The sequence below is a fragment of the Saprolegnia diclina genome, assembly GCF_000281045.1.
Source record: "Saprolegnia diclina VS20 unplaced genomic scaffold supercont1.8, whole genome shotgun sequence".
Taxonomy (NCBI): domain Eukaryota; phylum Oomycota; class Saprolegniomycetes; order Saprolegniales; family Saprolegniaceae; genus Saprolegnia; species Saprolegnia diclina.
The window spans coordinates 420,561-443,604 of record NW_008246075.1 but is presented as its reverse complement, the minus strand read 5'-3'; the positions used below and the strand labels follow the sequence as shown (position 1 = coordinate 443,604).

Sequence of the window (23,044 nt, the reverse complement as noted above, 5' to 3'; positions counted from 1 at the left end):
GGTGGCAATATGCGAGTGCTCTTGTACGGGACGTCGGCCAACCCACCCTGCGGCATGGGCGGCCACACGGGCATCGTCGAGTTCTTCTCGTCGCAGTTCGACCAAGTGTGGGTGCTACCCGTGTACCAGCACATCTACAGCAGCAAGCGCAACCTCGCGCCGTTCGAGCACCGCCTCAACCTGCTTCGCCTCGCATTCCAGTCGCTGAGCCAGCGTACACAGCCTCTATGATTGCAAAACTCTCACATCTCACTAGCCCACAAGGCATGCGTCAAGGAAACGGAGAAGGACGTGTGGGACCTCGCGCTCCAAGACACGAGCGTGGATCCGAGTTCGATCCGCATTGGGTCGATCGACATTGTGACCCATTTGCAGGCGCAGCACCCAGACGTTGAATTCTCGCTGTTGCTTGGCGCCGACACGTACAACGACCTTATCCAGGGCAAGTGGAAAGGAGGCCTGCGCCTCCTCGACGCCGTCCGTATCGTGGTGATTGCCCGCGAAGGTATCGCGCTGCGCTCGCCAACGAGCGATCGCGTCTCGTACGTGCACGTCCCGATCCTAGACGACTCGTCCTCGACGCAAGCGCGCAGTGCGACGTCGGATGACGAGCTCCGTCGGCTCCTCTTCCCCCAAGTGCTTGCGTACATCCAAGAGCACAAATTGTACCAGTTTGCGCACTAACCGACTTGAATTGCAGTGGCTGTACATCAATTTGACAAGGTTTAAATCTATTGACGCGTGAAGATTTGGATGCGCGTGCCAGTCGGGAGCGCGCACGAGATGATTCGGCGCGTAAGCTTGTACTGTGTGCACATGAAATCGATCTCGGCTTCGGTCTCATCGTCGTAGCAAAAGCTTGAGCACATGAGGAAGAGGCCGCTGCTCGCCAAAAGTCGGTCGATGGTCCAGAAGAGCAGACCCACAATCTCTCGCGCGTAGATGACGTCCGTACCGACAATGAGATCGGTCGCGCGCTGTCCGCTCTGGACGCGCTCGATGGCCTCAATCTCGTTGGCGCCTTCCGGCCCCCATCGCAGACTCTGGGTATGGCACGTGGCTTGCGCGCGGTGCGTCTGCATCGTCACGTTGTGCTCGATCGTCTTGAGGACGCCCGGGTCGTGGTCCGTAAAGATGATGCGCGACGCCGGGTCCAGCTGGGCAAAGACGAGGCCCGCGAGGCCGCAGCCGGCGCCAAGCTCAACCACGTTGCCGCGCGGCAGCGACTCAAAGTTCGTCACCATGTACTCGCAAAGCGCGGGCGCAGCAGGCCACACGTAGTGTCCCGACTGCACAAAGCCCGGGTTATCCTGCACGTAGCTCAGCATGACGCTGACGCGCGGCGCGCCACTGGAGCTCGTACCATACGCAAACTCGCACGTGACCTTTTCAAGGCAGTCGTCAAACATGAAGCCGACGTCCGTGAGGAGTTCTTCGTCCGAGCCATCGCTCATGGCCTTGTGCTGCAGCGTCTCCAGCTCGCGGTCCAGCTCGTCCATCGGGCCAGGTCCTTCCGGGTGCATCGCAATGAAAAGTCTTTGGCACGAGTGGAAGCTTCGAAACCTGTGGGGGTCCTACTAATAAAATAAAGAACATAGATGCCGATTCGAGATTCAAAACATTCAAATAGCTTTAGATTTGTATTAAACGTATTGAATTTCCAATGTATGGAGGTCCCAAGGCACGGTAGGGGGTCCTTCAAACGGCGAGGCAGAGGGCGCACCAGATGCTCGAGCTGCGGGCTCGCTTCAAACACTGCGAGAAGATCGCGACAGGCGTATGCTTCCAAGATACAAGCTTGCTCGAGCGGTTGTCTATTGGGAGGCTACGCTTGCGGCTACGCCTAGCAGCTCTAGTATATGCGTCCTTGAGAGCAACTCTCCAGTACTTAGGCGATCATGTTACGTAGGCCTCACCCAAGGCGGAGCGGTGCATGCGCCATGATGGTGCACGGTGGGTCGGATCATTCCTGTGGCCAGCATGACAATGGAAGGCAATACGCTCGCGAATACAAAGAGACAGCAAAGTGCATTGATGCGTGTGCTTACGCCTCGATCTCGACAATTATCTCAATCTCGACGGGGACGTTGAGCGGGAGCGCGTTCGTTCCGACAGCCGAGCGGGCGCCGACGCCGTGGTCGCCAAAGACCTTGGCAAACGTATCGGAGCAGCCGTTGATGACCGAGGCCTGGTTCGCAAAGCCATCGACGCAGTTGACAAAGCCCATCGTCTTGACGATGCGCTTGACCTTGCTCAGGTCGCCGCCGAGTTCGGCCTTGATCGTCGCGAGAAGCGAGAGCGCCACAAAGTGCGCCGCCTCGTACGCAGCTTCGATCGTGACGTCCTGGCCGACCTTGCCCGTGATGAGCTCGCCATTGGCGTTCGTCGGGATGTGGCCCGCCGTGAAGATCTGGTTGCCCGAGCGCACCGCAAGCTTGTAGTTACCCTTGGGCGTTGTCACCTCGGGGAGGACGTACCCGAGTTCCGCAAGACGCGCATCAATCGACGACATGGTGATCTTTCTTGGATTCAGCCAAAGGCAAAGTGACGTCGAATTAGAACTGTTTTTCACCAAATTCACACGAAGTCCGGCGATATTCACAAGGACGCTCTTATCCGACGCGACTTTACTTCTCGACGACGGGCCACCTACGGTAATGGTGGGACCTTTCTGCTCGGATGCTGTGGTTGAATGTGTCTATCTTGCGCACAGGTAGGGGCTCAGTTTTAGTTGTGCTTGTGGGTCGGTGCAACCACCCCAACGTGGGGCTCGCCAGACGAGTGGGGTGTTTTTAGCTTGTGAAGGCTTTGCAAATCCAGCTGCTAGCGGCAACCCAAGTGACAACCGTACTTTAGCGAGACTTGTAGGTGCATCTTATTGGTTGGATTTCAGCCAATGCGCGCCCTTGCCCGTCTCCGGAAATTTTCCGGTTTGAAGTCCACCAATGAGCGCGCTCGAATCGAATGACTGGTCCAGCGTCCACAGCTGGGCAGCATTTCGCTCCAACTGGGTCAGTCCAGAATAATCGTTGCACATACTAGTGTAGTAGTCGACCAAGCAATGAGTAGAACTACGGATTCGAGTGATTACCTAAATATTATGGGAGTATCGGGGACAACCTCGATCGATGAGTTCCAAGAGATTTCTGCCTGACGAATCCTATATTGAAATTTTAGTAGCGTAGGATGTCCGTTTACTAATATAACTAAACTAGCCGCAAGTGTTGTTCCCATCGCAGCTTTTCAAACGGTTGTCTGCATAAGCCATCGAGTCTGCAAGCGATGAACACGTAAGCCCCTCAGAGAACTTAGTGCTGCCCAAGGGAACTTATGCTGCCGCACAGCTCCACTCGAAGCGTATGGGATGCTGGAGGGTCCACGAAGACAAGGGTTAATAAACTGTATACGGACCCTTGATGACGCTCGATGGGCAGAGGGCTGCAACAAGGTATGCTCAGTGATGGTCATGGTGGTCATTGTTATTCTACACACGTCAGGGCCGCGCGGGCGCAATGGGTCTCCTCGCCTCAATCGCCTTCTTGTCGATGGACTTGGCGGGTCGCTCCGTCATTGTCATCGCCGACTGATCCAACTCGTCGACCTAAACACGGTCAGAACGCATGACTTGTCGAATGAGATGACCTCTCGGAGTAGCGAGTCGACGCGATTGGTATCTTTCTTGACAAGGCGTCTGCCTTTGGGCTTCTCGAGCCGGCCTTTGGCTGGTAGCCGCGGCGAAACGAGCAGCGGCAGAATGTTTTTCCTACGTAGCACCGGTTAACCCTAGACCTTGGCGACACTAACGATATACTTGTCGTTGACTGGCATTCGAAAGCCCGCGCGGTACACAAATTCCGGATCGTCGCGGTCCCCCGTTTCCTTTGTGCACTTGAGATAGCCATTGGGCAGAGTAGTCATCGCACCTCGTCGTCGTGGTGATGGGGTAGCCCCAGCATGTCACCCGGAACCTCGCGGACCACATCTAGCAGGCGTGAGCTTCTTCACCATTTCCATCATGAGAGAACCGCCGGTCGAGACGTCAAAGCGCACGGGGCGACTGCACGCAATGCAGCACACCGTGCCAACGGCGGTCGTCGCAGCGCTGTCCAAGCCTGACGGCATCTGATCCTTGAGCGACTCCATCGCCCGGCGCACGCGCGCGCGGACGTTGTCGCCGAGCTCAGCGCGGATGCGCTCAATGTCCTAAGAACGTATGTTTGAAGCCAAAAACGACCGCAAACTACCTTCTTTGTGAGGTCCTGCGTTTCGGCAAGCTTGGCCTCGATCGTCTGCGCGAATGAGTCGAGCATCTGCGCGGGGTTGAAGATGGGAATCGTGTGCCGCGGCTGCGTTGCCGACCGGTTGACTTCCAACGATACGAACATTTCCGCGACCTTCTCCGTGATGCTCTCGAGGCGCGTGTTGAACCGGTCGGTCTCGGCCGAGATCTTGTTGAGCTCTGCGTCTGTGCCAGGGTCGCGCGCGCTTTCCTTGTCCCGAAGCTCCCGCTCGCGGTCGTCTTTTTCCTACGTATCTTGCGTGGACACGGTGTCCACTTTACACGTCGACCTACTTTTTTCAGCTCGGCGCAAAGCTTGGCGATCATCTCGGCCTGGGCGTCGAGCGTGCCCTTGATGTCGGCGTCATCGTACACGGGCAGGTGCTCGATACTCATTTTCGGTGGCGCCGAAAACTTGGACGACCCCATGAAGGTGTGGATCTTGGCGAGCTCCGAGTAAATTTGAAACTACAATATATGGATTTAGGATGTGGGAGATGAATGCTGGGGCACCCGAAGCTTGGCGAGGTGGCCCTCCGTGACCTTGTCGGCGAGGTCGTTGCGGTACGCGAGCACGTTGCGGCTCAGCACACGCAGGTCGTCTTCGAACCCGTCCATGCGGCGCTGAGCCGTCAAAAGAAGCTGCTCCATCTTCTTGAGCGCTTCGTTGTGGTGTCCGCTCAGCGATCCTGCATTGTCGAGCACGCCAACCGCGACATGACTCGCCTTGCGCTCCGACTCCTTGGGAACTACAGCACCAACATTATCCCGCTATCTTGCAAAATGAAAGTGATACCGTTGCTGCCGCTCGGTGCCGCCGGGCGTGCAAGCACTTGCTGTATCTGGCGCAAGTCGACCACGTCTTTTGCGAGCTGGTCCTGCATTTGGCGGGTATCGCTGTGCTGCTTGTCGTACCAATCACTCCATAGCTCGTCAATCTACGTCACCAAATACATGAGAAATGAGACAGGCGCGACGAGTCACCATGACGCGCGCCTGGTCATATGCGCGCAGTAGCGTCTCGTTGGCCTTGTCGAGTGCCGACACATCGTGCGTCGCTGCTTGAAGTAAATCGGACGTCGCGATTTTCTCCGCGCCGTCGGGAGCGTCCACAAGCGCATGTCGCAGTCGTAAGAGCGTCGTTTGGTGCGCGCCGGGGGCGGCCACGAGCGTCATGACTGCCGGCGCGATCAAGTGGTACTGCCGCGCGAGATTTTGCAACTCTGCAATGCGGCTCGCGGGGCTTCGGCCGTCTGCACCACTCGTGATATAATCCGTAGGATAAACATCGTCGTACCGGGGTGGTGCAGATCGTGGTGGATGTCGTGGCCGAGGGGTAGCCATTCGTTTACACTCGATATGAGCTCGGCTTGTTGGTGCAGTTGGCGCTGGAGGGTTTCCTTGAGTTTTCGCGCCTCGGCGTCAACGTGCCCGACGCTGGCAGCCCCCAGTCTCTGGACGGCTTCGACCCACTTGTGCATCTCCCGGCCTTGGTCGGCGCTCTTCTCCACCACCGTGTCGAGGGCCTCGCGCAGCTCTTCTGAGGCAGCGACCTGGGCTTGACGCATTTCGGCGAGCTTGGCAAACACCATCGAGAGGTCGGGGCCACCACCGACGGCGGACGTTCCGGACGGCTCGCCCGACGACGTCGACGACGAGGATGCTGGGGCAAAGCTTTGCATGAGTTGCTACGCATGGCATGAGTTGTAGCCAACTTGGCGGTCGGCACCTGGGTTTCCTGAAATTCATCTACTTGGCGACGAAGCTTGCGCAAGTCGTCTTGGGTTGCCTTGATGGCAGTCTACGCTCTATTTATGAACCCACCCTACCGCTAGGTAGAGGCCTTCGTACTTTGTTGGCATCCACACCCTCCGCGTTAGTCGATACACTGCCCTGCAGCGCTTGTAACTGCTTGGTCAGCTCCATAATCTTGGCCAGCTGCGTCTCCAACGCCGTCTCGTACGCTGCATTGACGACTATACATCCCGTTAGAAGCAACACGAGTCATAATAACATACGCTCGGTGGGTGCCTTGGGCTCCAAAACCGCCGGCGAGGCAAACGTCGGCGGGCGCCCGCTCACCTCGCGCAACTCGTGCGTCACCGACTGCTGCAGCTGCGCCATTCGTTCCAGCACGTCCTCGCGATCGCGCTCGGCGCGGGCGACGCGGGCGTTGAGCTCCCGAAGCTGCGTCTCGAGCTCATCTGTCGCCGGCCCCGTTTTCAAGGACAAGCGCACCCCCGTGGCCCGACGGGATCCGTGACGCGTCGCCGCGGGGACCAAGGTCGTGGCCATGTCCGAGGTCTCGAGTTCTTGTTTCGCTGGTGCCACGTGCACTGATGTCTGCTCGGTTGCCTTGACACTGTCGTCAGTACCCTGAGACCCTTCGTTGCTGCTGGCATTGTTTTCGACTTCAACCTCATCGTCATCGTCGTCACTCTCGTTGTCTGGGATGTTGCCGAGCGTGGTAGCCTCCATGGTGCTGGCGCTCGCGTCATTTGTACTCTCTTCGGTGTGGAGATCCGAGCCGTTGGACCCCAAGGAGGGTGCCGGCTTGGACGATCTCCGTGCGCCAATTTCTGCCCGGATGTGTGCGAGAATCTCGTCTTGGAGCTCGTCAAGAATCTGGGCTTTGAGACCTTCGAGTGCGTTCGGGAGTAAAAAGTCGCTCATGCGCGCCGACATGTGATCGACTTTGGATGCGAGGTCCTGGACGTTGGCTTCGACGCCGTCCAGCTTGGCCTCGTGCTCTTCAATGATGGCAACTTTCCCGCCGAGCGCGTTGCTGAGCGCGGCCGCCTGCGCAATGTCGGCTTCGGAGCTCTCGATACGCTTTTGGAGGCCGTCGACCATCTCGAGGACTTCGTCACGAATCGCGCTCGGGTCGTTGGCTTTTACTTGAACGAGTGTTTGGTTTGTCTATGTCCAATGCCCGATTTTTACGTCGCACGTAATATTGTGATGGGTACCTCCTGCTGGAGGTGCTGGAGCTTGGCAAGCGCAGCTGCGAGTTCGTCCAAGAGCGTGTCGTGTTGCTGCAGCGTCGAGCCGACTGTCTTCATGACGTGCGTGAGCGGCGCCACGGAGAACGTCAGCAAGTCGGCTCCCAGGCTCGATGCAAACGCGTCGCCATTCCACTTGCCGCCGCCATCGGCGTCCAAAGGGTAGGCCATGCACACTACTTACTCGGACGTTTTTCAACTAAATTGAGCGTCGTTCCTAGTCGAGCACGAAACGCCATCACGACTTTAACAACAGCCCCGACGTCGCAGCTGGACAAGCAAGTACAATCTTGGCATGGGCAAAAGTCCAGACGCGACCACGAGCCATTCGTCAAAGTCTAAGCTTTCGAGGCGTACGTAGGGGCACTGGCGTCATGGAAATACCAGATCTTATTGCGGTGTCGTGCCATCGACAACGTTGAACGGATCACATCAGCAACACAATGACCACACTTTGCTCGTTATCGCAACTAACTCGGTGCCGCCTCGTGCGTCTTCTTCTTGACGCGCTTGACTGGGGAAGTCGGCGACGATGGGTTGGACGATAATAGCGGGAGCACACTCTTGCCTGGCCCCGCCCGCCTAGCCGCAACGTTATATAGCTCAAGAATATGCGTAGGATACATGTACTTTTCGTGCTGCGGCATTCGAAACCCTGCGCGGTAGACGTGGTAGTCGTCGCCCATTTGGTCCGTCAGCGCTTCCTAAGAAGCCGATAAGAGACGCAGAAGACAGCAACACATACCAAGACGGGGTCGTGGGGGACTTTGAGAATCGGCTCCATCGGCAGCCGATCATGGACGGTTTCTAAATCATGTGGTAAATGCCACAGAGACTCTGTGAGGGTTGGGACCATGAACATGGGGCTCGACGCGCACGGGGCGACTGCACGCAATGCAAATGACCGGTTTGCTCCCGCCTACGCCCACGTTGGCGCGCTTTTAGTGCATAAAGATTGTACCCGCCGTGGTTTCTTCGCCGATCGGGAGGTTCTCTCGAATTGACTCGAGAGCTTTGGCCACGCGGAAGCGAATTACGTCGTTGAGTTCGTTCTTGATGCTCTCGATTTGCTACCACCCCGTTGAAACGTGGACAGGTCGATACAACAAGTGCACCAGTTTCGTGAGGTTTTGGGACTCGGCGAGCTTGGCTTCGATGTTTTGGGCAAAACTGTCGAGCATCTGCGCGGGGTTGTACGTCGGGATTGCGTGCCGCGGCTGCGTCGCGTTGCGATTGGCTACTCGTTGGATGATATTGTGTGTACAGCATGTCATTTACAGGACCTTCGAGGTTGACAAACATCTCGGCCACCTTGTCCGTGATGCTCTCCAACTTGGAGCTGAACTGGTCGTCGTCGTGGCCGAGGCGGGAGAGAACCGTCTTGTCATCGGACGGCTTCTCCGAGAGCGACTGCAGAAACGTAACACCATTATGGGCGGTATATTGGAGCACCTGCTTGAGGTCGGAGCAGAGACTGGCAATGAGCTCGGCTTGCGCGTCGAGGTTGGACTTGATGTCGGCGTCGTCGCAAACCACCGTCGTGCCCGCGCCCGTCGAATTGAAGCGCGCCGAGCCGAGCACGGCATGGATCTTGGCGAGCTCCGAGAACACTTGAAACTAAAGGTCACGACTCTACAACTCAAATACGACAAGACGTGTATCGTACTTTGAGTTTGGCGAGGTTGCTGGCAGTGACCTTGTCGCTAAGGTCGGTCCGGTACGACACGAGGTTCCGGCTCATCGCGCGGAGCGTATCCTCGATCTCGGCCAGTCGGCGGTTCGTCCCAATGAGCTTGGTGTCAAACATCTTGGCATCCACGGGGCCATCACCCGACCGGGATGGTGAACTAGCTACGATATCCTTGCTGTCAGCAACAAGTTTAGATCGACGAGGACTGGACCCGAAGACGGGTGCACACTGGGGGACCGGCCGTTCCGCGCCATATCCCGCAGCTCCTTAACGAGCTGCGTGTACTTTTGAAGCATATCGACGTGCATCTTGGAGTTCCAGAGCTGGAAGAGGTCGTCCATCTAATACGGGGTGCATCGGCGTCAACTTGATACATTGATACATTGTTTTTCGCGAGCTCGTTCTGCGTCGTCATGTCAGTGTTGTGTTGCTCGAGCGTATTGAGCAGCTGGAGAAGGCTTGTGACTTTGTCTTGGAGCGTTGTCGTGTCCTATACATGCTCAGAGTAGAGCGGACAAGTTGTCCGCAAACCCTACGTCCGATGGAAGATGCGCGGCTTCAATGTCGTTGCCAAGGCGCGCCAACGAGTCTTTGAGCAGCGCGGGCATAGCGATGAGCGGTGGCACTTGCACAAGGAGGTGCTCAAATGCAGTGTGGAGCCCTTGGATCTCGGGCAGCTTGACTGAGAGCACCTCGGCCGCGCCTGGTACACACTGAGCTCAAAATATAGAAATAGGAAAGGCGGATGTACCCAGTCGCTCGAGGTCTTTGCGCAACGCGAGCGCGTGCTGGTGCAAGTCGACGAACCCGATCCCGAGCCGCTCTTGCGCTTGGAGCGCGCGCTGAAGTCCTTCCTTTTCTTTGAGAAGCGCTGTCTCAATGTGTCGGAGCGCCATTTGCCGATCGTCGTCGTCGCGTTCGATCCAGTCGGCGATGTGCGCGCCGTGCTTCTCGTTCTTTTCCAAGAGGTACTTGGCGTCGTTCTGGAGCCGGTGCACCCACTGCTGCGTCACGCCATTGTCGTCGGAAATCGTATCCATGCGGCTGCGGACGTCGTCCATGGCAGCGTCCTGCGCCGCGCGCATCTCTGCGAGCCGACCAAGCACTTGGCTAAAGTCCGCGCCGCCGTCGCCCGATTTCGTGGCTGCCGAGAAGCTTTGCATCAAGCTCTACATCGACCGTGAAACTCTACGTTGATGCGTCGGAAGCGCGGTACTTGGTTATCTTGGAACGCGCGAAAGTCGTTGGCGACTTTGCGAAGCTCCGTTTGAAGCGCATGGGCTCCGGCCTACGACGCAATGACGACGGTGCGTCATGTAGACACGTACTTTATGTGCGTCCGAGTCGCCTTGCAGCATCAGCTGCGCGGCCTCGAGGTCCCGAACTTGTTTCTCCAGCGGATCGAGGCGTCGCAGCTGCAGAACCACGTGCTCGTGCTTGGTGCGTGCGTCCGTCATTTCGCGCCCGAGGGCGTCGAGGAGACTTCGGTGCAATTGCATCTCGTTGTCAACAACGTCGCTCGTCACGGGCGCTGTCGTCATGGCGGGCGCCATGGTGCGGGGCGCATCTATGGACACGTATTAGTTGATTGTCGATAGCAAAACGCAGTACAGAGCTCGGCCGTGGGTGTCATGGCCACCTGCAGCTTGAGCTACGGTATAGATGATAAGGCGCCAACACGCCATCGACGCAACACCAACCTCAGCCACGTCGTCGGCGTGGCTCTGAAGGGCCTCTTGCAACGCTTCGTACTGCTGCCGGAGCGCCTCCAAGAGCTCTTCCTCTTGGTTGAGGCGTTGGTGCACCTCGGTGAGGTCCACGGGTGGCGGTGGCGCGGCTGAGACGGGTGGCGTCACACTGCCGAGCGTGCTGGGTTTCAGCGCCGTGTTGTAGCTCTGCGCACGCTTGAGTTCATGGAGGTGCGGTGCCGGTGCTTTTGCCGCTTTCCCAGCGTCCTCAATGCTCGTCTGCAGCGCCGCGAGCTGCTCCTGGAGCGCCAGCGCTTGTTTCTGGAGCGACGCTTCCACCTCGTCCTTGAGCGCTGAGAGCTCATTTGCTGAGGCGAGCCCGCTGGTCGACGGCAACATGGCGCTCAGATCGTCGCGGAGCTGGTCCAAACCGTGCATTGTCACGCACTCCCGCAGGCGGTCTTCGATCATCTTCATGCGCTCGAGCTGCGGCATCGCCGGGTCGATTGGGGGCAGCGACGGCGTGACTTCCGTGGCTTTGATATGCATTTGGGCTGCGAGGTCCGCAATGGTCGCTATGGCGGCCGTCAAGTCGTCGGTCAACGCCTCGGTCTTGGTTGCCAGCGGCTGCATGTGCCCGAGGAGCTCGTCGCGCACGCCTTGGGTCACGTCACCAATGTGACTCAGGAGCTCCTGCTTGGACGCTTCCGCAGACTGCACCAGCTACACCGCGCATGAGAATTTGCCGCTCAAGACAACGTACGTTTTGGTTTTCTGTCTCGAGGTGGCGGCAGTACTGCAGTAGCTGCAGTAGCGTGTCGTCGTGTTTCTGGAGCGAAGCGCCTACCGAGCAGATACAGGACGGCTGGTATGGTGCGAATTACCCATGGCCTCGATGGCCTTGGCAAGAGGCGCGACCGAGAGCGAGAGCGAGTACGTAAGCAAGTCGGTTTGCATCATCGAGGTGAAGGCCGCGCCGTCCCACGCGGGGTCCACGACTAGCGGAAAGGCTTTGATGCGTTGCTGGTTCTCGTCGGTCATATCATTCGCATCGACGGCGACGGTGTCGTCGGTGACAGCATTGTTTGCAGCGCTCTCAATCGCCGCCTCCAACTCGGTGGCGTCAGCCGGGGGCATCTCGAGCAGCTAAAATAGGACCTTGGGCGATGAAACGGGCTACCTCCTCCCTGCATATTTCCACATTCTGCCCACCCGACACCAAACCCTCATCAGACCCTTTCGTGGACTCTTAAAATGCGATTTAGCAAGTTTGATCTCATCGTGTAGTAGCACTACTAGTCTTTGGCTACATGCTGGTATTTCGTCTGGTGATATCCGACTCGAGCAGGATGGTCGTGCGGCGCTTCTTGAGCAGCATCGGCGACCCGATGATGCTGGACGTGGCTGCCGTCGGTGACGCGACCCCGCCGATGAGGCGTGTTGTTTTGGGTGTTGAGATGGCGGCTTCTTTCGTGGCGGGTGCCACGACGAGGAGCGGCGTCGTCGGTCGCAGCTGCACGCCAAAGGGACTCGAGAAGCCTTCGTATGACAGAATCGCCTTTTGGCTCCACGAGGGCTTGCAGTCGCCGTGGTGTTTTAAGCGGTACGTCCCCGGCGGTGTCCCGGGTGGCACCACCCACTCGATGGTCGCGTGCGACGTCGAAACACCGACACGAGCCCAGCGGAAGAACGTGTCGGCACTGCTGTCGTCGGCCACGAGGATCCATACGCCGAGGTCGTCGCGCCACCGGTGGACTTCAAGGAATGTGCTTTGCGTGCGCAGATTGTTCTTCGGGTGCCCTGCGTGAAACGTGGCGCGCACTGTGTCACCGGGGTAGTACACACTGTCAAGGACATCCGAGACAAGATCCCCAAACGAGCACCCGGTTGGCACCGAGTCTTGGACGACCGGTGTGTGCCAGTGCGTCGTCGTCACGAAGCCATGCGCCGGAGCTGGACACGTCGGCGGCGCTTTGCGCTGCAGAAGCGCGCCTGCGAGCACCTCAAACTGCTGCTGCGTCGCGACGAGCTGATTCGGCCCAAAGTGGGTCGACGCTCCTTCGTAGCGCTGGACAGCGTACTCTTCGCGCGTCGTCATGTAGCCGCAGTAGTCGTTGGCAAGACCAGCGACGACAACGTCGTGGCCCGGCAATGCGTCGCGGAGGGTGGCCCGGAGTCGGCGGCCGGCCATCGTCGTCAACTCGAACGGCACAGCGGCGAGGGCGAGCGCGTCGCCGATGGAGACGAGTTGCAGCGGCAGCACGGACGGGGAGAGGCCGTAGGATGCGGTTGGAAAGGCGATGACCTTCTCCTTTTGCTCGGCTTGCGTCTGCGGCACGAGCGTGAGCCAGTGCTTGTCGCTGCTCCACGTGAGGCCTTCGGGGATCATGGCGATGCCGCGGCCGTCAAAGGTCGTGCCGCTGAGCATCGAGACACCAATGCAGCCGGGGGACGTCGTCGGCGCGCACTCCTTGTACTGGTGCCACTTGGCGGAGAGCGGAATCGCGTTGTAGTCGACGTACTGATGCACGCACTTGATGGAGCCGGCGATGGCCGGGCTCGACGCGGCCTCGACATACAGCCGACGCGCGGTCGCGAGCTGCGCCTCGGCCACTTGCACCATGCGCGAAAAGTCCTGTGTTTGGTTGCCGCAGTGTCGCGGGCCGCAGATGTTGGGGCTCACGTCGCCTTCGTTGCTCTGGGCAAAGGCGGCGACGAAGCTGCGCGGTCGGTCGAGCAAGTGGTTGTTGCCGTGCTCGCGCTCAAACGCGTGCGCCGCATACCCCTAGAAAGCGCTTTAGATGCGTTCTCGAAAGACATTGTACCTTGTTGTCGCCGGTGATGAGCGTGAACCAGCTTCCCATGCTGGTCGGATGCACTGCAAACCTACAGTCCCGGCGACGTCGACAATGCAAGCAAAGAGGAAGCTCGTACCAGTTGATCATGCCGATCGGGAACCCGTCGAGGCCGTCGAGACGCCAGAGAACCATCTCCTTGTCCGTGTCGTGCTCGTACAGCGCGCGCTCAGCTGCTGGGTTGGCGTTGTACGCATCGATGGACCGGTTCACGGACGCGCCGAGGCAGGTGCCCTTGGCCACACGAAGGACGCCGGGCTGGCGGTTGGCGTACGCCCGCGCAATGGCCTCGACGATGCCGCCCACGATGCATTCAAAGTTCTAAGAGTCATCGTCACGCACGTATCGCATCGAGAGGATGGCATTACTTGCTTGTCAAAGCCCTTCAAGGGCGGGTGCATGCTGTAGATGAGAAATTCCGACAGGCCGCCCGGCGCGCAGTGCGTGTGCGTTGCGCTAAGCAGCACGTTGGCCGTTGAGAAGATGCCCTTGGGAATCGTCGCGTGAGCGTCGAGGCGCGGGGCGACGGCGCGCGAGACGGACTCGGTGATGCAGCCCGTGTCGACGCTGACAAAGGCGAAGGCTGGGCCGTCTTCTTCCTCAAAGACAAAGGCCCGGGCGCGCAGCCGCATGTGCAAGCCCGTCGTGAGCTGCTGCGGGTTGGCGTAGCCGAACATGCCGACCTCGGCCGCCGGGCCCGTGATGTCGAAGACGCCTGCGCCAAGTCGCATGCTAATTTGGTTGTGCGAGAAAACGGATCCAGCCGGATACCGGAGGCCGGCGCCCGATTGGTGGATTGCGTATCCGGCGCTGGACGTCACGCCATGACGTGGCACGCGACCCGAAGGGGCAAGCGGGACGCGGTGTTTGTTTATGGCCCGTGGACACGATGGCTTGCGAGAGGTCGTCGGCACCTCGCCGCCATCCAACACTCTCGACTACAGTACGAGCTGGAGCTAGGTCACCGAGCTAGCTACTAATCGTAGATCGTCCGTCGTGTCCAGCACGAGATCACCAAGCAATGCGTTCGTGCTTCGTACTACCAAGAACGTACATGACGATAGGACGATACCTTCGGCCAGGTTCGCGGTACATCGCGTCAGCATGGATGACACGTGCTAGTCGGTTGCGTCAACGCAGAGGTCTCATACGCGATGGCTTGGTTGATCATTGACGAACATTCGGATCTTGATACCGATGCTGTCCTCCGCATCATCAGTGGAGCCCAGTGACCCGTACTCGCCGCTATCTTGGATCGTCTGCATCGTCTGCATCGTCAGCTAGCACAATTTTGCAGCAATTTTTAAAATTGTAAATTCAATTTTCAACAATTCAACGTGCGGTCATGTTGATGTTGACGAGACTTGGTCGAAGCAGTTTGGCGCCCTTTCGCTCAGAAGACCTCGCAATTGCACTTGCAGCTGCTGGGTCTCGCGGGAGGACGCCTTGGCGAGCGCTTCGACCTGCCATAAACGCGCCTCCAGGCTCATCTGAAGGCGACTGAGCGCATCTTGCTGGGCGAGAACGAACGCTTGCTGCTGGTCGGCCAGTCGTCCGTCTAGCGACGCTGCGCGGAAATGGGCTGCGTCCAGGGCCTTGATTTGTGTCTCGAGGCTTGAGATGGCACTCACATAGGGCTGCCACCGCGTCGCCGCCTCGGCCGTCCACTGCGCATGAAGCTTCTCCAAACTCGCTTGACGCGACGCCTGTAGCTCAGCCATATCCCGCGATCGCTTTTGGATCTCCGCTGCGACAACTTTTTCCAGATTGGCGAGGACGACCTCGGTGCGACTCGCCTGCTCGCGCCATTGCGCTTGCAATGCCTGCGTCGTGTACATGACGATGCGCTGCACCTGAGCGATCGTGCTACCTGCACGTGGACGTCGACAGACTCGGAGACTTGCGCGATGTGAGCGTGGCATTGCCGCCACTCGTTGGCAGCGCGGACGGCTTGTGCGTCCATCCATTTCGCCGTCCGGAGATGCTCCGTCTTCTCGCAGGCGTCGCATTGGGACTTGATGAGCTCGACGGCCATGTGCAGCTGCTGCCACTGCATGTGGCAAGCCTCTTCGAACGTACTGCGTTCGCGGCGGTCCGTCTAGTTGCAGGTGGGGGTGTTTTGGTGATGGAAGGACACAACGTACCAAGAGCTGGCTTTCCAGTGCTTGGATCCGAGACTGGCTCACCTCGTAGACGCGGGCAAGGCTCTCGGTCGTGAGCTGACCCAAGACGACGTTCGTCTCGCGGTGCTCGTCCTGGAGCCGGTCGCGGCACTGGAGCGTGTCGCGCAACGTAGTTAGTAGCCGGTGCTCGACATCGGCAGCCCAGCGCTCGACGTCGTCCGCCGTCTGCCCGCGCGTCGGGAGCTTCGACTCGATTGTCGCCATTCGCTCGTGGAGCCTTTGGAGAAGCGTGGTGACGTGCGTGCGCGTCTACAGCCGAAGATGAGAGGAAGAAGATCCAAGAAATCAATCTTGCCTGCAAGGCGACCGCCATGTGGTCGTCACCGTCGTTGCGTCCAGGGTCGCTAGCGACCCGTCGCTCCAGCGCGCTGACGCGCTCGAGCACTAATGCGTGTTTCTAATGCAGACAATCGCACTGTCTCTAATAGGCTCGGCTCTTTGCAGCACCGCACGCTACGAGTACATACCAGTTGGAAATCGTCGGCCAACACAGCCATTTGCTGGCGCAAGTCACTCTGCAGCTGCGCGCACCACGCGTGCTCGTCAAGCTTGGTGGTGGGCGACGGAAGGCCGGACGCGGTAACGAGTGGCCTATATGTAGCACCGTGCGTCACCTCAATGACACTTGCGTCTCGATGCCGTGAGTGGGATGTTGCGTGTAGTACTCACAAGTGCGGAAGCTTGACGTGCAACGGGTCGCGCTTCGTCGGCGACAGCACAGTGGCCCTCGGTGCCCCGCGCGCTCTGATTTGGTCGTCGAGCGCTAACGCAAATCGTAGAGGCACCTTGCGTCGACGTCAGCACCTTGGGCGTACTCGCGCTGCTGTTGACGCTTCCAGTGCCCGGGCTGCATCGTGTATTTATAGATGACATACTAGTACACTGGATGATACACTGCTTCTTGACCTGCGGCGCACAGGGCTAAAACGCTCATTGTCCAGCTGGCGGCAAGTCCAAGCCGCGCCACCTGTTTGAAGCAGGGCACTCTACATGCTCTACATACTTCGTACATCCTTGCGTGAGCGCGATCTGATCGCAGAGAGCCGGCCGCGCTGTATGAGCGAGATTGCCGTTTGGCGTTCGTCCTCCCGGACGTCATAATACAGAGTCTTGACACGAACAATTTCCGATCCACTGGACGTACGAACCCGTTTCTCAGGAGATCATCCGCGACACGACTGCTCTTCGGACAGTCTTGTCTCTATGGATTGCCGCGTACTATACGACCTTGGTCCACGTCATGGATGGCGCGCCGCCATGGTACTTGTCGCCAGTGTCTACAACGCAGCGGCAAAGACCCCGCGCTCCCTGCCCCGGGGTATCCGGATGTTTCGCGAAAAGCCTGCGGCCATCAGTTCTTGGAGCCTCAATGCCACCGTAGACAGTGTCTGGATTGGGGCCGCGGGCGTCAAATAAAATTCGTGGATTTGAATACAAACGGCAAGTGGGAATTGATCGGTGAGGTTCCAGCGTAAGTCACTCCCGCTCATACCATTACACAGCTGGCACCTTGAAACTCGATATAAAACTCGCAAACCATGAGCCTCTGCTGTTCACTTCCGAAATTGACTGGCTTTTGCGATGGTGAACTCGTATGGATACGACCTGGACTTTAGCTGGGACCACCCGTGGCCCCGGGCGCCCGTGCCCAAGGACGAAGAGCTGCGCCTCTCGGAGCTCGAGCGCTACCAGATCCTCGACACGCCGCAGGAAGAGCGCTTCAACAAGCTCTGCCGTATTGCGTGCAAAGAGATGAAATGCCCGATCTCGGCCGTGAGCTTCATTGACCGCACCAAGCAGTGGTTCAAGGCCAACTCGGGCCTGACGCAGGCCGCGATTCCGCGTGACGTGGCGCTCTGTGCACATACGATTATGAACCCAAGAAGCGCCGTTGTCGTGCTCGACACGACCCAGGATGAGCGCTTCAAGAACAACCCGCTCGTGACCCGCGCGTCGTCCGTCAAGTTTTACGCCGCCGTGCCGCTCGTGACAAGTCGCAACGTCTGCATCGGGTCCGTCTTTGTCTTTGATGTCAAGACGCACTCGGCCTGCGAGACAAAGTTGCTGCAGAAGATCGCCGCGAAGGTCATGAAGTACCTTGACGAACGCCTGCAGTCCCCCGACGGCGTTCCGCTTGCGCCTGCCCCGGCCACGACCCACCGCTCGTCCCTGCCGTCCGCACAGCCTGCGGCTGAGCCTTCGCCGTCGGCCAAGCCCGAACGCCGCATGTCTGCAGATGTGACCCCGGCAAAGACAGTCTCGGCGCCTACGTCTACCGTGGCGCCTGCGCCCGTCAAGCCTGCACCGGCCTCGTCGCCGATCGCGGCCACAGTTCCTCCCACCGAAAGCGCGCTCGTAGCTGCGGTGCCTGGTGCAGCCACTGACGAACGGTCCCTTGCGACATCGGCGGTCAGTAACAACGGCGAAATGACCAACATGGGCGCCATGCTCATGAACCTCCTCGCTCGCACGACAGAGACGCAGCAGCAGCTCGCGGCGCAGCAGGGCGTTATGTTTGAGACGCTCGGCCACCACTCGGATCAGCTCAACTCGCTGACGGAAACCTTGTCCTCGCTCGAGATGCGCATCGACCGGACTGTGAAAGCCAAGTCGGCGACCAAATAAGCTCTCGGCGTCGTCGGTTGAAGATGATACTATTATTTGGGGTCGATAATTTTAATTTTTATAGAGTATCCTTGCGTTGCAGTAGAAGGCGGGACTCTGGACAGTGCGATCTTTCGAGAAAAAGGTCTCGCCCGACCAGGACGCGGTGCGACACCAAGCGACTGTCGGCCTCGCCCTGTCCAGCCACAACCAGTTTCTTTCTGCGAAAGGCCAAGATTTTAGCTACTTAGGCTTCTACGGTTTCGCGCTCGTGGTATCTATCGCCTCCTTCTTGGTCTTCTTGGCTTTCTTGTCCTTCTCGGTCTTCTTCTCCTTCTTGGCCTTCTTCTCCTTCTTTGGCTTCTTGGGCGCAAGCGACGCCAACGCAGATCCAAGGCGCTGCTGATACACAAGGTGCTGCAGCATGGTCACCGCCGCAGCCTCTGCATCGTACGCCGGCGCCATCTCGCGCGAGGGCAGCAGCGACTGGCTCACAAGGGGTACGCTCGCACGCGCGCAAGCAGCGACGACAGCGTCGTGACCGGCAAGAGCTGGCGCCAAAGGTACGAGCACGAGGAGGCGCGTGGTGTCGTCGGCACCGCCAGCTGCTCCTGTCGTGTAGAACGCCTCGTAGAGCCCGCGCTCACCCGCAGCAGCCGAGACGTCGATCGCGATTGTAGATGCTTCCACAAGGCGCGACGCCATGGACGCAAAGTCTGCGTCAGGTGTCGCGGCCGTAAGGTACTGGCACAGCGCACGGAGGATCTGGTACTCGCTCGGCGCGGCCTGGTGTTGCTCGGCGAGGGCCGTCACGAGCTCGTCCTGCTTGAGAGTGAGCGCGACGGCATCTTCAAAGATGAACGTCAGCGCGGTTGTGAGCGGCACCGCGCCTGACGACGCAATGCGCGACCGCCACAAGGTCACGACGAGGAGGCGCACCATGGCCCAGAGCGCCTGTGACCGAGACGCGAGGTCGGTGGTGACCCCGGATGACGCCATGGGCACGGCCGCGACGACGTGCATATGGGCAGGCACTGACGTGACATCGGATGTTGATGTGGTTTTTTGTCGCTTGGCAGCGGGCGATTCTGTCTCTGCGGCGCATGCGCGCTCGAGGGCGGGGCCGAGGACGCCGCGGGCTTGGTGGTACGCAATGACACTGAGAATTTTGCTCGTAAACTCGGGCACTGCGCCAAGCCGGACACCCGTGAGCGCAATGTTCTGCGTGGTGCAGAGCTGCTGAAGTATGTTGTTTTCAGTCGGCGTCATGTCCCGGACGGCGCCGAGGAAGAGCACAATCTGGAGGCTGGGGTCGTCGGCGGGCACCAAGTCAGTGTTGAAGCATGGCAGCTCGGCATCGCTTGACTCATGCAGCGTGGCCGCGATCACGCGCTTGATCGAAGCGTCGCATGGCTGCAGCATCTCGTGGAAAATGGCTTTCACAACGTCTTTTTTGGAGGCGGCGGTCGTGCCATGGGTTGCAGTCCACTCGTCCCAGACGCGCAGCAGCGCCTGCTTGTTGGTCTTGCGCAAGACGACGTCGGGCTTGCTGTTGAGGCGGTGGCCGCGCAGAAAGTCCATGTCGCAGTGCTTTTGCAGATGCTCGAGCACTTCGCGCTTGCTCTCCATGGCCGCGACCGTGTCGGCACCCGCGATGGGCAGCGCGCTCTGGACAAGCTTGCACGCGACGGCGCTGGGCGCTGACGTCGCGTGCTGTGCCGTATCGCGCCACGCGCTGATAACGTTAAACTCGGACGGCGTCGCGTCGCCTTTGGTCACGTGCATGCGCGCCCAGTCCTCGTCGTGCACGAGCACGAGCTCGCGGCTGGTGCAGTAGGCGCTGGAAGGGCCATGCAGAAAGGCCGAGACGCACCGAACGAGCGCGTCACGCCGATTCCACCACTGGCTCTCGTCTCGGTGGGGCTGGTACGACGCCGCGTCACCGCCACGGCCTTTGCAGAGCAGCACGACCTTGACGTGGACCATCGCCAATCGAATCGAATCGTTGCCAACTCTCGCATTATCCGTATATGTACGGATAATGTGTTTGTTGTGGTGCGTTGGAGCACGTCGGTTGTGGCGCGGTGGCAAAGCTTGATCCACCTGCGGAATGTCCCTGGGGTTAACTGGGGGTTTACTCTGGGTAAACCATGTCGTACATTATCCCGCACAGCGGTGTACAACGCCAAGCTTCCTTGCACTCTACAGAACTGGTGCGCACAGTGTCGCCGAGACCCATGACGCGACGCTCCAAGTGACGCGCAGTGTCAGAATAGGTGTAAAAGGGCCTTGCACCAATGCGTATGACGTGGTATATCACGGAAAGAGATACGTTGGCTCGCACGCTCTCATTATTGCGTGCATTGCAACGAGGTCGAAGGCGGATGATGTGATGACGTTACACGTCCGTGCCGTCAATGCGCACGTCGAGAGCTCGCTTCGCAGCGCGCCGAGCACATAGAAGTCTCGCGTGTCCTCCGAGTGTTCGCGGCGCTCGTTTAGGCAGCTCAGCTTTTGGACTCAACACGTGAGCTAATCGCCATTTGGTGGTAATCACACCAGTATCTTTCGCTTTGTATGTAGCGTATCCGGTCGCGTCATCCGGATATACCTGTCTTTGTTCCACGGAAATCCTCGGCGATGCGTCAACCGCCGGTGGCGCCACGCAACGTCAGCTCATTCCACTTCTTTCGACTTAAGCAACATGGCAGCATTGCTTGCATCGGTCAACGACACGAAGGTGCTCATCGCGTGCTCGGCGATCCTCACGGTCAAGTTCTACATCTCGACGATGATTCAGGGCGGGAAGCGCTTCGCGGCAGGCACGCGCCCGCCGGAGGACCAGATCCTGACCAACTTGAACCCGAAGAACCAGAAGCAGAGCTTTGGCGTGCGCCACGAAGCCGAAGCCAAGACGGACGACGACAGCAAGACGAAGAAGCCATTGAACCTGACGCCGTCGGACCGCGCCATTGAAGCCGACCTTCGCTGGGAGCGCCTCGTGCGCAACGACCTCGAAAACATCCCGATCGGCCTCCTCTCGGCGTGGGCCGCCGTCAACTCGGGTGGCAACCCCCTCGTGAACAGCGTGGCGATCGTCATTTTCACTGTCGGCCGCGTTGCGCACACGTTTGCGTATGCGAACAGCCTCCAGCCCCACCGTGCGTACGCGTGGATGGCTGGCGTCTTTGGCACGCTCGTGCTCGTCGGCAACAGCATCGCTGGCATCGCGCTGCATTAATTCTGCGTCCCTGACGCCATTTTTAACCAATTTAACACTCTTTCAATAACTCTCCCATGGTCCACCTTTCACTCGCATGATTCGTCTTTCGCCAGCCCCGCTTCCCGTCCGCTCTCAGCAAACACAGTTCTTCTAGCGTCCTCGATGCGTCTTTATGCAAGTTGACGATCTCTGACCTAAAGGCAGTACAGAATGACTATCTACTGAAAAGCCAAGGGTATCCAGCCCCTCCTCTCTCGCACCCGCTGTTGAATCCAGGCAATGTCATGCAGTGGGAACGCACGGGATCGTATTCTTTATGCTGTTGTGGCCATGAGTATCAAGTCGCTTGGTGGTCGTGAGCTTTACTTCTGGGATGTCGACGTACTTGCTTGTCGAGTGCCGTCGTAGGAAGCCGCTTGCGATCTTTGAACTACAGCACTGTAAGACCGGGCATTGCGATCGACCACATTGCTCTTGTAGGCACTAATCCATGAATACTCTGCGTGCGGTATTCCTATACATTCTGCCGACTCGAGGGTCATCACCTCACATTGGCAACTTCAAGGAGGGGGAATTTGCAAAAGGCGTCATGGCTTGGGTACCTTTCTGCAAAATACGCAGATTTCTGCGAAACACGTCATGAATACGTCATGAACTCTTGTGAGCCCACCTGGCAAGTCGATCGCAATGCACTTGACGATTTTTTACAAGTCGTCCAGCATGCGCATTGCTGTCGCACGTCAAGTGGAATGGATGCACACATAGAAGGGGAATGAACTTATGTATTTGGAGAGATGCACCAGTGTAGTGGTGAAGGTAACTATTCTCCCTTGCTACGCTTACGTGCCACGCCACTGGGGCCTCACTTGCGCTTCTTGACGCGTCGACGGGAGCATTTTGGGGCGACATTTTCTTCGTAGTCGATGGGCCATCGACTAAACTTTGCGGCCTACTGTGGCCGCAAAGTTCGTCGCCACCTTGTACTCGTCACCAAACGCTTCACAGATCTTGATGTAGCTGGCAACGCACTTGAGGGCCGCTACCAAGTGGCAACATGGGGTGCGGTACTGCACCTTGTGCGCGCAAGTGCACGTAAACTTGACTATGTCGACGCGCCAGAGATTTCTCGGAGCGGACATGTAGACCACATCGGCGAGCGCGCGCTTGCAGGTAAATGCGTCCGACGCGTTGTTGGCTTCGTCGAGAAGATCTTGGCCATGCGGCGTAACCTTGAGACGGTGCTGGGTCCAAGCGATAGCCTGCTCCCGACGCTTGAAAGATAGCACGCCAACAACGAAACAGTAATTCTATTACATGTTTATGAAATAGTGTTATATATGGTGTACTCATTTTGAGGAATTTGCGGGCTCACAAGAGTTCATGACGTATTCATGACGTGTTTCGCAGAAATCTGCGTATTTTGCAGAAAGGTACCCAAGCCATGACGCCTTTTGCAAATTCCCCCTTCAAGGAGTGTTATGGCCCTTCCGTTGCATAATCGCAGCATTTTGACCAATCAC

The 23,044-nt window shown here is 58.6% G+C and overlaps 9 protein-coding genes across 10 annotated transcripts; 3 read left to right on the top strand and 6 right to left on the bottom strand.

The window, feature by feature from the left end:
* Positions 1-9: 9 nt before the first annotated feature.
* On the top strand, positions 10-684 carry SDRG_03404 (hypothetical protein; the record flags this gene model as incomplete). Its single annotated transcript, XM_008609038.1, has 2 exons — positions 10-214; positions 257-684. 2 exons carry the CDS (start codon positions 10-12, stop codon positions 682-684), a joined length of 633 nt encoding a protein of 210 aa, XP_008607260.1.
* SDRG_03403 (hypothetical protein) lies at positions 668-1,566 on the bottom strand. Its single transcript, XM_008609037.1, has one exon. The coding sequence runs from the start codon at positions 1,521-1,523 to the stop codon at positions 732-734; it is 792 nt and encodes a 263-aa protein (XP_008607259.1). The 5' UTR covers positions 1,524-1,566; the 3' UTR covers positions 668-731.
* Positions 1,567-2,002: 436 nt separating this feature from the next.
* Positions 2,003-2,664, bottom strand: SDRG_03402 (hypothetical protein). Its single transcript, XM_008609036.1, has one exon. It carries the CDS (start codon positions 2,510-2,512, stop codon positions 2,045-2,047), a length of 468 nt encoding a protein of 155 aa, XP_008607258.1. The 5' UTR covers positions 2,513-2,664; the 3' UTR covers positions 2,003-2,044.
* A 711-nt stretch (positions 2,665-3,375) lies between these two features.
* SDRG_03401 (hypothetical protein) lies at positions 3,376-7,470 on the bottom strand. Its single transcript, XM_008609035.1, has 15 exons — positions 7,249-7,470; positions 6,298-7,198; positions 6,131-6,255; positions 6,009-6,080; positions 5,577-5,967; positions 5,264-5,532; positions 5,076-5,217; positions 4,793-5,028; positions 4,574-4,747; positions 4,245-4,526; positions 4,026-4,203; positions 3,924-3,982; positions 3,812-3,879; positions 3,643-3,763; positions 3,376-3,601 (listed from the first exon to the last, which is right to left on the bottom strand). The coding sequence occupies exons 1-15, from the start codon at positions 7,450-7,452 to the stop codon at positions 3,494-3,496; spliced, it is 3,330 nt and encodes a 1,109-aa protein (XP_008607257.1). The 5' UTR covers positions 7,453-7,470; the 3' UTR covers positions 3,376-3,493.
* A 243-nt stretch (positions 7,471-7,713) lies between these two features.
* On the bottom strand, positions 7,714-11,857 carry SDRG_03400 (hypothetical protein). Its single transcript, XM_008609034.1, has 19 exons — positions 11,544-11,857; positions 11,423-11,502; positions 10,672-11,382; positions 10,583-10,622; positions 10,300-10,538; positions 10,188-10,259; positions 9,723-10,140; positions 9,508-9,674; positions 9,354-9,461; positions 9,183-9,312; positions 8,948-9,132; positions 8,734-8,898; positions 8,565-8,691; positions 8,397-8,518; positions 8,243-8,351; positions 8,135-8,200; positions 8,027-8,088; positions 7,912-7,985; positions 7,714-7,863 (listed from the first exon to the last, which is right to left on the bottom strand). Exons 1-19 carry the CDS (start codon positions 11,794-11,796, stop codon positions 7,752-7,754), a joined length of 3,240 nt encoding a protein of 1,079 aa, XP_008607256.1. The 5' UTR covers positions 11,797-11,857; the 3' UTR covers positions 7,714-7,751.
* Positions 11,858-11,891: 34 nt separating this feature from the next.
* On the bottom strand, positions 11,892-16,550 carry SDRG_03399 (hypothetical protein; the record flags this gene model as incomplete). The annotated part of the gene is made up of 11 exons (XM_008609033.1): positions 11,892-13,444; positions 13,485-13,545; positions 13,594-13,835; positions 13,883-14,229; positions 14,917-15,337; positions 15,385-15,612; positions 15,659-15,946; positions 15,993-16,094; positions 16,165-16,288; positions 16,367-16,460; positions 16,502-16,550. The coding sequence occupies 11 exons, from the start codon at positions 16,548-16,550 to the stop codon at positions 11,966-11,968; spliced, it is 3,435 nt and encodes a 1,144-aa protein (XP_008607255.1). The 3' UTR covers positions 11,892-11,965.
* Positions 16,551-17,260: 710 nt separating this feature from the next.
* SDRG_03398 (hypothetical protein) lies at positions 17,261-18,414 on the top strand. The gene has a single exon (XM_008609032.1). The coding sequence runs from the start codon at positions 17,279-17,281 to the stop codon at positions 18,320-18,322; it is 1,044 nt and encodes a 347-aa protein (XP_008607254.1). The 5' UTR covers positions 17,261-17,278; the 3' UTR covers positions 18,323-18,414.
* SDRG_03397 lies at positions 18,336-20,747 on the bottom strand. 2 transcript variants are annotated; one of them, XM_008609031.1, is made up of 2 exons: positions 20,461-20,747; positions 18,336-20,404 (listed from the first exon to the last, which is right to left on the bottom strand). In XM_008609031.1, the coding sequence occupies exon 2, from the start codon at positions 20,285-20,287 to the stop codon at positions 18,557-18,559; it is 1,731 nt and encodes a 576-aa protein (XP_008607253.1). In that variant the 5' UTR covers positions 20,288-20,404; positions 20,461-20,747; the 3' UTR covers positions 18,336-18,556. The 2 variants fall into 2 exon arrangements, with proteins under 2 accessions (XP_008607253.1, XP_008607252.1); XM_008609030.1 differs by having other exon boundaries at positions 18,336-20,747.
* A 204-nt stretch (positions 20,748-20,951) lies between these two features.
* SDRG_03396 (hypothetical protein) lies at positions 20,952-21,619 on the top strand. The gene has a single exon (XM_008609029.1). The coding sequence runs from the start codon at positions 21,006-21,008 to the stop codon at positions 21,540-21,542; it is 537 nt and encodes a 178-aa protein (XP_008607251.1). The 5' UTR covers positions 20,952-21,005; the 3' UTR covers positions 21,543-21,619.
* Positions 21,620-23,044: the final 1,425 nt, after the last annotated feature.

Coding starts and splice junctions, on each gene's coding strand:
- SDRG_03403 (XM_008609037.1), bottom strand. CDS start 1,523: ATGCACCCGGAAGGACCTGGCCCGATGGACGAGCTGGACCGCGAGCTG.
- SDRG_03402 (XM_008609036.1), bottom strand. CDS start 2,512: ATGTCGTCGATTGATGCGCGTCTTGCGGAACTCGGGTACGTCCTCCCC.
- SDRG_03401 (XM_008609035.1), bottom strand. CDS start 7,452: ATGGCCTACCCTTTGGACGCCGATGGCGGCGGCAAGTGGAATGGCGAC. Junction 5,029..5,075: donor GGCACCGAGCGGCAGCAACG/GTATCACTTTCA, acceptor TTGGTGCTGTAG/TTCCCAAGGAGTCGGAGCGC. Junction 3,983..4,025: donor CTTTGACGTCTCGACCGGCG/GTTCTCTCATGA, acceptor CACGCCTGCTAG/ATGTGGTCCGCGAGGTTCCG.
- SDRG_03400 (XM_008609034.1), bottom strand. CDS start 11,796: ATGCCCCCGGCTGACGCCACCGAGTTGGAGGCGGCGATTGAGAGCGCT. Junction 11,503..11,543: donor CAAGGCCATCGAGGCCATGG/GTAATTCGCACC, acceptor TCTGCTCGGTAG/GCGCTTCGCTCCAGAAACAC. Junction 9,462..9,507: donor CCGCGCATCTTCCATCGGAC/GTAGGGTTTGCG, acceptor GAGCATGTATAG/GACACGACAACGCTCCAAGA.
- SDRG_03398 (XM_008609032.1), top strand. CDS start 17,279: ATGGTGAACTCGTATGGATACGACCTGGACTTTAGCTGGGACCACCCG.
- SDRG_03397 (XM_008609030.1), bottom strand. CDS start 20,287: ATGGTCCACGTCAAGGTCGTGCTGCTCTGCAAAGGCCGTGGCGGTGAC.
- SDRG_03396 (XM_008609029.1), top strand. CDS start 21,006: ATGGCAGCATTGCTTGCATCGGTCAACGACACGAAGGTGCTCATCGCG.